At 41.8% G+C, this 12,512-nt stretch overlaps 1 protein-coding gene across 10 annotated transcripts in view; it reads left to right on the plus strand.

Moving 5' to 3' along the window:
- Positions 1–12,512, plus strand: part of FARS2 (phenylalanyl-tRNA synthetase 2, mitochondrial) — a 616,343-nt gene that overhangs the window by 68,174 nt on the left and 535,657 nt on the right. The window contains exon 1 of one of the 10 annotated variants that reach the window (XM_035030781.1): positions 6,729–7,627. The exons of 8 other annotated variants lie outside the window; for them this stretch is intronic. Coding sequence is in view for 1 of the 2 variants with exons in the window: in XM_035030776.1 (XP_034886667.1) it covers positions 10,764–10,767 (4 nt within the window). In the remaining variant the exon portion in view is untranslated. Of the gene's footprint in view, positions 1–6,728; positions 7,628–10,437; positions 10,768–12,512 lie in introns of those variants that run through there. One more of the 10 variants, XM_035030776.1, reaches the window with a different exon arrangement.

Here is a 12,512-nt window from a genome sequence, read left to right on the forward strand (position 1 = left end):
TAGTGTTTGACATTGGAGGGCAATATTGCCAACCTAGAAAAGACGTTAACGATGGTGAACAATATTATAGTACCACAGCAGGAAGAACCAAGGCATAAAGATTTGACTCATTTCTGTAGTTGCTGAGAATGTGCTCATCGAGGAGGGTTTTGAAAAGTAGGGTAATTCCCAGGATGTGCTAGAAAGTGTGGGGCACTTTTTTTCTTGCCCCTCCCCTGTTCTGGGCTATTATTTCCTAAAGAGCCATCTCTCAAAATTTCAAGACTGCAGTGCCAACTATTGATTTCTTATTTTTAAGGGATCCAACCTGGTCTTGAGTCAAAATGGAGAGCCTAATATGTGCCAGTGCTGGATGTGCTGGAGACAGGTGTTCAACAGTGAAGGCATAGCCCCTTTCCTTAGGAGCTTCCGTCTGATGCTTCCTTTCAGGGATGTGTGGTTACCAAGGAGGACATGCCCCTGGCTCCCAGAGAACTTGGCATTTAATGGGGTTGCTGTCTGATCAACAGGCAGACCTGACACCTTGTATTCAGTGTTATAATAGCGGAAGCACAAGTTGCCAGAGGACACGGTCTTTAACCCAGATTTGAGGATTCCGGGTGAGGAGGGGAAGAAGCGAGGGAGGGAGGGAAGAAGAGAGAGTGAGAGAGAGAGAGAGAGAGGAAGAGAATCTCAAGCAGACTCCCCACTGAGTGCAGAGCCCCACTTGGGGCTTGATCCCATGACCCTGAGATCATGACCTGAGTCAAAAGCAAGAGTTGGATGCTCAACTGACTGAGCCACCCAGGCTTCCTGAGAAGATAATTTCTGATAGGGAATTTTTTAAGAACTCTACTGTTAAGTACAGGGAACTCTTCTGGGAAGTAGATTTGTATAAGCCTTAATGAGGGTGGAGTGTTCACAGGAAACAGCCTCAGCAAAGCCTTGGGTATAGGTAAGCATGAGAAGGTATTGAAAAACAAAATGGTTCAGGGAGGCTAGTTTGTGGGTGGGAGTTAGAGAATCTTAAGAGGTGAATCTGGAGAGGAAAGCGTTGCTTCCCCAAACTTGGCTGATTTTGGAATCACCTGGGAATTAAAAAATACTGGGATAACTGGCTCCCACCTCCAGGCATTGTGACTTAATTGGGATGGGGTGTGCCGAGGCATTGGAAATTACAAGGCTTCCCAGATTTCCATGTGTAGCAAAATTTGGGAACATCCAAAGCAGTTTCTGAAGGTCCGTGTTTCTGAACCTTCAGCAGTTTCTTTTTTTTTTTTTTAAAGATTTTATTTATTTATTTGAGACAGAATGAGAGAGAGAGAGAGAGAGAGAGAGAGCACATGAGAGAGGGGAGGGTCAGAGGGAGAAGCGAGAGAGAGAGAGAGCACATGAGAGAGGGGAGGGTCAGAGGGAGAAGCAGACTCCCCGCTGAGCAGGGAGCCCGATGCGGGACTCGATCCCGGGACTCCAGGATCATGACCTGAGCCGAAGGCAGTCGCTTAACTGACTGAGCCACCCAGGCGCCCCCTTCAGCAGTTTCTGAAGGTTCTTTGCTAAGCACCGACCTCATTTGATCAACTGCCTCTAGTCTGATTTCTCCTCAGGTAGAGCTTGTATCTTCTTCCTCTGCAGTTTGAGTGGATGTCTTTTCTGTAATGATTAATGATCTTGCATATCCTCATATGCATTAAGAGATCTAGTAAGGGGGATTCTCCCCATACTTGTGATCCATGGGAGTCCTAGTGGCCACCATGGCTCAGTGGCATCTAAAGAGCTTCGGTTTTCATAGTTGGGTAAATACAAATTTTATTACTCTTTCATATAATTGAATTGGGGATTTATATTAGTTTTTTTAAAAAAAGATTTTATTTGAGAGCGAGAGATAGTGAGAGATAGAGCACGAGCAAGGGAGAGAGGGAGCAGGGGAGAGAGGGAGCAGGGAGCCTGAGGCGGGCTGTATCCCAGGACTCTGGGATCATGACCTGAGCCAAAGGCAGACGCTTAACGACTGAGCCACCCAGCCGCCCCATGGAATTTATATTACTTTTTTTTTTTTTAAAGATTTTATTTATTTATTTTAGAGACAGAGCACAAGAGGGGGGAGCGGGAGAGGGAGAAGCAGACTCCCTGCTGAGCAGGGAGCCCGATGCGGGACTCGATCCTGGGACTCCAGGATCACGACCTGAGCTGAAGGCAGTCGCTTAACCAACTGAGCCATCCAGGCGCCCCTGAATTTATATTACTTTTATCCAAAACGTTTTTGGAGAATTTTTGAGGCAAATTTTATATAGCAATCTGGATTTCTTTGAGAAAGAAGTACAATCTATGTAACAGAAGTTCAGTTGTGCTCTATTTCAAGAAAATCTGATATACAGAAATCTGAAATGACAAAGCTGGCAAATTGTGGGTGGAGATAATTGGTGGTTGATAATTTTGCTAATGGGTTCTTGGCTTTGAAAAGAGGTGCTTTAGGAATCTTTCATAATGTAAGGTTTCTATGTTCGTTTAAGTGACTTGGATTTTAGGAATAATATTTTGGGTTAAGAAACAGCCTGCCTGGATATTAGAGAATTAACTAATATTGTTATGAGAATCCTGGTAAAGCATTAAAAAGGGTTAAGACCCCTACATAATGCTGGACAATGTCACACAAGGTATTTGTTTGTATACATGTGCTGTCTGACCTGTCCCCCTTACCACAGCTTTTGTGAATAGTTGTCTCATCTCTTTCCGTGCACACAGCACCTGCAGAACCCCATAGTGAAATCAAACCCTATGTGTGACATTTTGGTCTGTTGACATGAATGTGATTCTAAAGTCATAAATTATATATAAATGATATCCATTATAGATTTACCTAGGTAAATAAGTTTTCAAGCCAGAAATTATAATAGAGTTAGATGGGAAATTCATTTCCTGGTGAGAAGATGGAGCTGAGAGAAATTATGAAAATATAATTTGGAGAAAAAAAAAAACAGTCCACAATTTGAAAAATAGTAAGACCTTAACATTAAGTATTTGCGGTGAAGTAATAGCTCTCCCCATGTTTCAAAGAAAGAATGATATACCAGTAACAAAACATGTGTTTTCCAAAGCATCAAGATATATTGTTGGCAGTGTATTATTCTGAAAAGAATTTGTTTTGTTTCTAAAGAGTAGAATGATTTTTAGAGAAGAGGGGAACAGAGGGCACCCGAATACCTAACACATTTGTGATGGGCTGGTTATAAATGCATGTTCAGAGGCAAATGACCATGATAAACAACCATATAGGAACCTGCTTCATGTGGAATGAAACCATTTGCCTCCTGCCACCTTGCAGGGCATCAACAAATGAGTTGTGCACGGGATGTAAAGCAGGGTATACTGCTGGTGCTCATTCTGTCATCTGCTAGGGCTTCATTACGGAGAGGGGTGCTGGTGGCTATCCAGACGCTTAACTGGCAGCCTTCACTGACTCTTGGAGCTGTATTCGTGTTGGCTGACATCTGGCTTTAGAAGTTATTTATAAAGAAAAGATCGTTGTAATCCAAACAGAGAGATTTTTAAATGTCAGATGTACTGTGCAAGATTCATCTAGGGTGAGTGGCACCTTGGGAAGGATTAGCTACGTTTCTGAACACTCGTATGTGCTGAGGGTGTTTTTCCTGTGTGCAAACAGTATTTCCATGTAGCATGTTATAAGCAAAATACTTGAAATAAACATAGATTTCTGTAGTTTTGAACATTGTAAATAGGACTACAGTATCACCAAAATGACACATTAGTAAACTAAAAAATTAATGGGACAACATGTAAAGACCTTAGATGTCCACATCCCTGTCCTGACAATGAGAAAATAAGCTCAGCAACTTGAAAACCAATGACTCTTCTCAGATCCATCAGGGAATCAAGGTTACAGGGGCAAACTGCTGCCCCAAGACATGGAGAGAAGAGTGCATACCAAGAATCACAGTTTACCCGAAGCAGAAGTCCTGGAGGAGAGCCCCCCTTCCCTGACCCGCCCTTCTCCCCCTGCCCCCACCAGGACTGGTAGGAACAGTTAAACTATAACAGGTGAATTGCTAGAGGCTTGATGTGCACAAACCTGAGAGTTCAAAACTACTCGGGCCCTATACTGGTGGGGGAAGGGCTTTATGCTTTCCTGAATTTTACTTCCAGGAGCCCCACCAGAGTCTCTGAAAAATCCTCTCCTGTTTCTGGCAGTGGGAGGGGAAAAGAAACCATTTTGAAATTTATCCAGAGCATTCTGTTCTCCTTAACAAAAGCCTGCCCTAAAAGGAACTATTTTACTAAAGCTTTAACAGACCTGGAGTTTACCAGAATGTAACTAACTGAGTTGGGGGATGGGAAGTACCCAATTCCAGCTCCTTCTACACTTTTGGTCTCACTTGAGGCGGGGAAAAGAAAGGTGAGTCACACTTGAAAGTCACAGTCCAGGGGCACAGTCTCCCTAAAAGACTGAGACCTAATCAAAGCACTATAGAGGGCTTCCCTTCCTCCAACACCTTACCACCACATCAGTCATGGACCTGGATAATAAACAAGGGATTATCAACAGCAAGACTCAGACCCTATGTAAGAGAAAGCCAAAGGCAACAGGGAAGACTAAAACAGGGACAGTAGAAGAAGTTTTAGCCTCTTGACGCCTAAAACTAACAGTAAACATAGCCTACCTCCTAGCCAGATACACATAAAACCTCACACTAAAGGCCTCAGTTCCTTTAACACAATACATCACGCCTGCCTTTTAACAAAAAATTACAAGGCATGCTAAAAGGAAAAACAGTTTAAAGAGACAAATGAAGCATCAGAACCACAGTCAGGGAAGAGATTTTTGAATCGTCAGACTGAGCATTTAAAATAAGTATAATACGCTAAGGGTTCTAATAGAAAAAGTGGACAAAATTCAAGAACAGATAGATGTAAGCAGAGAGATGGAAACTCCGGGAAGAATCAAAATTAATGCTAGAAATGAGAAACACTGTAACAGAAATGAAAATTGGCTTTTGGTTCATCAGTAGGCTGGACTGGGCCAAGGAAACAGTCAATGAATATGTAGATTCATCAAGAGAAACTTCCACAAAAGGAAAAAAGAATAAAAAATACCAGAACAGAATGTTTAAGAACTGTAGGACAATTAAAATATAAAATGTGGGTATTGGTAATACCAAAAGGAGAAGAAAGAGGAAAAAAAGAAATTTTTGAAGTGATAATGGCTGAGCAATTTTCCCAAATGGATGATAGACATCAAACCACAAATTCAGGAAGCTCAGAGAACACTATGCAGGCAAATTGCAAAAAATCTGCACATAGATAGATCATATTAAAACTGCAGAAAACTAAAGAAAGAGAAAATCTTGAGTAAAGCCAGAGGATGTAAACACCTTACCCATATAAGCTCAAGGATAAGAATTACATCAGATTTTATTCAGGAACCATGTAAAAAAAATCAGAAAAACAACCAACCTAAAAGTCTGTACAAGCATATCTCATTTTATTGTGCTTTGCTTTACTGAATTTTGCAGATGTTGTGTGTTTTGCAAATTTTAGGTTTGTGGCAATCCTGCATCAAACAAGTCTCTCAGTGCCATTTTTCTAACAGCATTTTCTCTTCATGTTTCTGTGTCACATTTTCTAATCTTCACAATATTTCAAACTTTTCCATGATTATTGTATTTGTTTTGGTGATCTGTGACCAGTGATCTTTGAAGTTATTCTTGTAATTATTTTGAGGTGCCACAAACTGTGCCTATGTAGGAAGGTGAACTGAATTGATAAATACTGTATATATTCTGGTTGCTCCACTGACCAGCTGTTCCCCCCCTCTCCGTTGACCTCTCTATTCCCTGAGACACAACAATATTGAAAGTAGGCCGGTCACCCTATCGTGGCTTCTAAGTGTTCAACTGAAAGGAAAGGTGGCACATCCCTCACCTTAAATCAAAAGCTAGAAATGATTAAGCTTAGTGATGAAGGCATGTCGAATGCCGAGACAGGCCAAAAGCTGGGCCACTTGCACCAAACAGTTAGCCAAGTTGTGAATGCAAAGGAAGGGTTCTTAAAAGAAATTAAAAGTGCTACTCAGGTGAACACATGAATAAGAAAGCAAAAACAGCCTGATAACTGATATGGAGAAAGTTTTAGTGGTCTGGATAGAAGATTAAGCCAGCCACAACATTCCCTTAAGCCAGACCCAGGTCCTAACTCTGTTCAACTCTGTGAAGGCTGAGAGAGGTAAGGAATTTGCTGGAGAAAAGTTTGAAGTTAACAGACGTTGGTTCGTGAAGTTTAAGGAAAGAACCCATATTTGTAATATCAAAGTGCAAGGTGAAGTAGCAGGGCTAAGGTAGAAATTGCAGTAGGTTATCTGAAAGATCTAGCTAAGGTAATTAATGAAGGTGGCTGCACTAAACAGCAGGTTTTTAGTGTAGACAAAACGGCCTTCTATTGGAAGATGCCATCTAGGACTTTCATAGCTAGAGAGAAGTCAGCTCCTGCCTTCAATGCTTCAAAGGATAGGCTGACTCTCTTGTTAGGGGCTAATGCAGCTGGTGACTTGAAGTTGAAGCCAATGCTCATTTGCCATTTCAGAACCCTGGGCTCTTAAGAATTATGCTAAACTATTCCGCCTGTGCTCTAAATGGAACAACAAAACCTGGATAGTAGCACATCTGTTGACAACATGGTTTACTGAATATTTAAATTTAAAGCCCACTGTTGAGAACTACTGTTCAGGGAAAAAAAAAAAAAAAAAAAAAAAAAAGATTGCCTTCAAAATATTCCTGCTCATTGACAATGTACCTGGTCACCCAGGACCTCTGATGCAGATGTCCAATAAGATGAATGTTGTCTTCATGCCTGCTAACACAGCATCCATTTTGTGGCAAACGAATCAAGGAGTCATTTCAACTTTCAAGTCTTATTATTTAAGAAATATGTTTCATAAGGCTAGAGCTGCCAGATAGTGATTCCTCTGATGGAGCTGGGCAAAGTCAACTGAAAACTTTCTGGAAACGATTCACCTTTCTAGATTCAGGACACTGGTGATTCATGGGAAGAGGTCAAAATATCCACAGGAGCAGGAGTTTGGAAGAAGTTGATTCCCACCTTCATGGCTGACTTTGAGGACTCAGGACTCCAGCGGAGGAAGGAACTGCAGATGTAGTGGAAACAGCAAGAAAACTAGAATTAGAAGTAGAGCCTGAAGATGGGGCTGAATTGCTGCCATCTCACAATAAACTTGAATGGATGAGGAATTGCTTCGTACAGATGAACAAAGAAAGTGGTTTCCTGACATGGCATCTACTCCGAGGAAGATACCGTGAAGACTGTTGAGAAGGCAACAGAGGACTTAGAATATGATGTAACTTAGTTGATCAAGCAGCGGCAGAGGGTGAGAGAATGGACTCCAATTTGAAAGAAGTTCTGTAGGTAAAATGCTATCAGACAGCATCACAAGCTACAGAGAAATTGTTCTGGAAAGGAGTCAATAGGTGTGGCTGACTTCATCGATGTCTTATTTCAGAAATTGCCACAGCCACCCCACCTTCAGCCACCCCCCTGAACAATCAGCAGCCATCAACATGGAGATAAGACCCTCCACCAGCAAAGAGATTAGGACTTGCTGAAAGATCAGATGAAGGTCAGTGTTTTTTTGTTTTGTTTTGTTTTAGCAATAAAGTCTTTTTTAAATAGGTCATGTACATTGTTTTTCAGACATAATGCTATTAGACACTTAAGAGACTACAATATAATGTAAACATAGCTTTTTTATGCAGTGGAAAACCCAAAAATGCATTTGACTCATTTTATAACAAGATTCACTTTATTGTGGTAGTCTGGAACTAAACTCACAATATCTTCAAGGCATGCCTTTATCTAGTAAAATTACCCCGCAAAAGTGAAGTAGAAAGAAAGAATTTCACAGACAAATAAAAATTGAAGGAACTTTCCACTAGTAAATTTTGCCTGTCAAGAAGTGTTAGAAGTTCTTCAGAGAGGAGGAAAATGATACAGGTCAGAAACTTGGATGTACAGAAAATAGGAGGAGGACAGAGAAGGAATAAATGAAGGGGCTTCTCACTTCCCTCCCCTGAGGCACAGGTGCCATGCCCAGCACCCAGCACCCATGCCTGCACCCCTGCTGAATAATACAGACATGGAGTTTTCTGGCTTGTTGGCTTAGAAAAGCGAGTAACTTTCTCAACCCACAGCTGCAACCTCTGCATTTAAAGATTACTGAAATGGACATAGCAAGGTCTCTGGCTCAGATAGGAATTTCCAAAGACTCTGGGCAAAACTGCAAATAACAAATGAAAATATAGTGAAAGTCTTGTTCCCTTTGACTTTCTGTATATTAATAATGCACCTTATTGTGTCTTATGCCACAGAAATTTTCATTAGAGTATCATCCTGCCGGTTATTGTGGCATCATTTTGAGATCACTCAGAGCTTAAAGAAAAAAAGAATTGAATATATTAAGTGTAGACATATGAGCTCTTTAAAAGCCAAGCATTATTATAGCTTTTCAAACTGGAAATGAAAGGGCCACTGAAACATCCTAGTTGTTTTAAATTTTCATAAAGTTAATATTGATGGCTATCAACTAGATAAACAAAAACATCTTTTGGGGTACTCCCCCTCCAGGGGGGCAGTCTTGAGACAAATGTGAGAAAGAAAGCACTGTGGATTATCCCCATTCATGATTGGTGCATTTCTTGCTATGACCTCATAAGGAACCATTGTTAGGGAACTCTAAGTACCTGCAGGAGTCCGTGGCTCTGCCAAAGGCTTGGGTTCTTTTACGGAAGAAGCAGATTTTTGGTGACCTTAGGGATGTTGACCACAGTTAGCTTTTTGCCTTTTTGGCTTTTGTCTATTTTGTTTGTTCTTTTTCTCTCTCTTTTTTTTTTTTTCATATTCTTATTCTGTAATTCTTTAAAGGTATTCCCTTTTTTAAATTCTTTTACTTTCATTTGTTCTCATTTTTTAAAGATTTTCCTTATTTTTTTCAATTCTCTTATTTTCTTTTTTATGTTTTTCCAATTTTTTCTTTATTATTTTTTCTTTTGTTTTTAGTTGATATTGGTAGCTAGTATTGTTGGTGTAGTTAGCAAGTTACCATGCTGCAGAGCTTTGCAGCAATCCATACTGATGCGGACATACATATCGACAGTTACCAGCTCCTTAAGACCATTGGGCAGGGCAGCTTTATCAAGGTCATGTTGACTCGGCACATTATGGAACAAAAGTGGCTGTGAAGGTCATTAATAGGAGTCAGCAGAGATTTTACAGCTTCCAGAGACTATTCCTTGAAGTCCAAAGCATGAAGGTCTTTAATTACCCTAATAATGTGAAACCGTTTGAGATGATCTTGACCCACGAACATTCTACCTGGTCAGGATATATGCTAGCGGATGTTTGATTATCTAGTGCACCATGGCCACATGAGAAAGAGGCTTGTAGCAAATTTTTCTGGAGAGTGTCCATGGTACAGTGCTGCTTCCACCAGAAGCGTATTGTCCACAGGGACCTAGAGCCAGAGAACCTGCTTTTTTGATGTCCAGGTTGCGGATTGGCTTTGGTATGACATGTTCACCATCGTCAATAAGCTGAATACCTTCTGTGGCAGACACCACCTTATTCCCTGGAATTCTTATGGAGCCATAATTATTATGCCACCTCTGTGGATGTGTGGAGCATTGAAGTCATCCCTTTTTATGATGGTCATCAGTTTCCTGCCTTTTGAGGGATCGGAATTCAAAGACTGTGGGAATGGGTATCGTGTGGAATACACGACTTTTCTTTCTTCATGTCCATAGACACTGAAAACCTGCTTAAGAAATTCCTGATCCACAACCACAGTGACGAGGCATTTTAGAGGAAATCATGAGAGACCCGTGGATAAACATGGGCCCTGAAGAGGAACTGAAGCTGCTATACATTGAGCTCTCCCTGACTACAAGGATCCCTGGCAGCCTGAGTTAATGCTGTCCATGGGCTACAAGTAGGAAGAGATCCACGACTCAGTGATGGGCCTGAAGCATCAAGAATTAATGACCATCTGCTGGCTTTGGGCTACTAAGACACCCTAGGTGCTGGAGGGCATTCTGTCATAATGAAGTCCCTGCCTACAGCTGATCCCACCAACGGTGTTGTCCTTCTCCATCCTGTGAGGTAGAGGCTAGCGTCTCTGTCAACCCAAACAGCAGAGTACTGTCATTCCCACCTTTATTTTGTTCTCTAAGACAGTAAATCAGTGGCCTGAGGACCAGGAGTCTGGGTGGAAGCCAGCAGAATAGACAAAGGGACTGTAAGTCTCTGCCTAGTCAGGAGATGAAGACTACCACCTGAACACAGCTCTCCTACTTTTTCCCTGTGGTCTCCTCACCCCCCCCCCCCCCCCCCCCCCAGTACCAGCAATGGTGGTGGAGCCTTAGGCTGAATCACCTTTTCCCAGCTGTATGTGTATGGCCTGGCCGGCTCAGAGGACTTTGTCCAATGGAGGATGGAGGTGTGCAAAGTGCTGTGGCGTTAAAGCTGCCTGGCACTCCCACGGCATTCAGAAGCATGGAGGACAAAATAACTGTGATGGTCAAGTTGATGGGATTGCCAGGGGCCCTCTGGGGAGTGGAGAGGCCAGCCCCTCGACCTATACCTGGTGAAACTTCAGAGATTACCTGTACTTGGAGCCTTTCTCCCTTCCCCTGCTTCTCTCCCTCCCTCTGCCATGTTTGTGGTGAGGGGAGATGGTTCTGTAGAAAGAAACACAAGTATTAATGGGTAAGCACTTACTATCTTACTTTCTGAGTTTCTTTTGATGATGAACTGTAGGAGGTGATTACTGATTTGAATGGGTCTCATGTGTGTTTGTCTTAGATAATATAGGGTTGTCACTGCCTTGAGCAGATTATTCAGCAATGATATTAACACTGACAAGTAACAGCACTTGCTGTATGTTGTCCGAAGACTTTCTCTGCCTTCCTAATTCATTTTAGCCACGGATGTCCATTTAGCAAATTGGGAAGTGAATGCTGAGGGAGGGTAAGCAGCTTGTTGATAGCACGGAGGGGGCGAGTGGCAGAGCTCCTATCCTAGCTAGTGCTCTCTACCCAGTACTCTGTGGCTCCCGTGGCTCAGATCTGGGGGTGCCAGAGTCCCAGATTTGCCATTCTTTTGAAGTTGGTTATACTGTGTGTCTTAAATGGATAATTCAGTCGTATGAGAGATGAGACAACCAGCCACTTTGTATAGCACTTTTCAGAGCTCCTTGTGAATTAATTTGTCTCCAATCTTCGCAGCAGGACATGGTCCTGAGTACAAATACTGCCTTGAAAATGTGAAAGAAAAATGAAGCTGTCCGATGTTGGAAACACTAAGGGTGTATGGAATCCTATTTACAGGAGGGATGGTGTCTTGTAAGCCCTTTGGCATGCAAGTTGGCCGCCTTGATGTTACAGCTTTTGGAGGAGCATCTTCCAGTTTTAAACCTGCTCTTCTGCCTCACACCAAAACCTTCTGAGTTAGAGAGCAAATGTGGACTGATGACTTTAGGCTGAACATCTTTTGTATATTTAAAGTTTACTTGTTGAGTTGGAGAGCCTCTCTCCCTAGCCCAGTCCTTTTCTATTAATGTACCAATTAATGTATCCAAGTAGTTAATGTTTTGACTCCTGATGGGATGTTAGAAGCTATAATAATATGTATAATAAGTATTTGTCAAACAACTATATTTATTGGGTAGCTACCATGTGCCTAAATTCGTAGAGGAGCTAGAAAGGTGAGCTTACACCTCCCTGGCCCGGCTTCAGCCACAATGGCAGATCCTCTTGAGCTGTAGGGTGCTCCTGGCCACTGTCCTCTCAGACCGTCCCCAGGTGTAGGGCTCAGAGATCTCTTTCAGGGTGGGGCCTGAGCTTTTTCCAGTCTGACTGCTTGGTGAGGCCACTGAAAAGTTCTGGAAAATTTATTGGTAGGTTTTCGGCGTGTCCTTTGCCAGAGGTGCAACCTTTTTTGGCACAGACTTTCTTCTTGAATATGATTATCGCAGTGTCTGTAACCGTGCTCACCAAATAGTATTTTTTTCTCTTTTCTCTGCAATGTTGTTACAAAAAAAGAACTACTGGGCATTTCAGAAGAGAGATGGAATGCTGTGTGTAGCTGAGATGGATCAGGAATGTTTTCTGAATGAGGCTGATACGAAGCAAGGAACAAAGGCTAGGTTCATTCATTTATTCATCTGATGCTATAGTCTACCTAGCATATTTCAAGTATGGGTATGTAATGAGAATATAATGGTCACAAAATACAAACAGAAATGTTTGCAATCTGTTGAGTCAAACGTTCATCAAATAATCATATAAATAAATACAAAATTACATGGGACACAATCTGAGTGTCCTATAGGAAAATGATGAAATAAATGATAATATGTTCTTTTGATTTAATATTATGTAGCCATTGGAATTGTTTGAACCAACTTGTAAAATGGTTGCAGTAACACTGGGTATTTAAAAACAGATAATAAA

The sequence above is a fragment of the Mirounga leonina genome, unplaced genomic scaffold (genome assembly GCF_011800145.1).
Source record: "Mirounga leonina isolate KUSES-001 unplaced genomic scaffold, KU_Mleo_1.0 Mir_366, whole genome shotgun sequence".
Taxonomy (NCBI): domain Eukaryota; kingdom Metazoa; phylum Chordata; class Mammalia; order Carnivora; family Phocidae; genus Mirounga; species Mirounga leonina.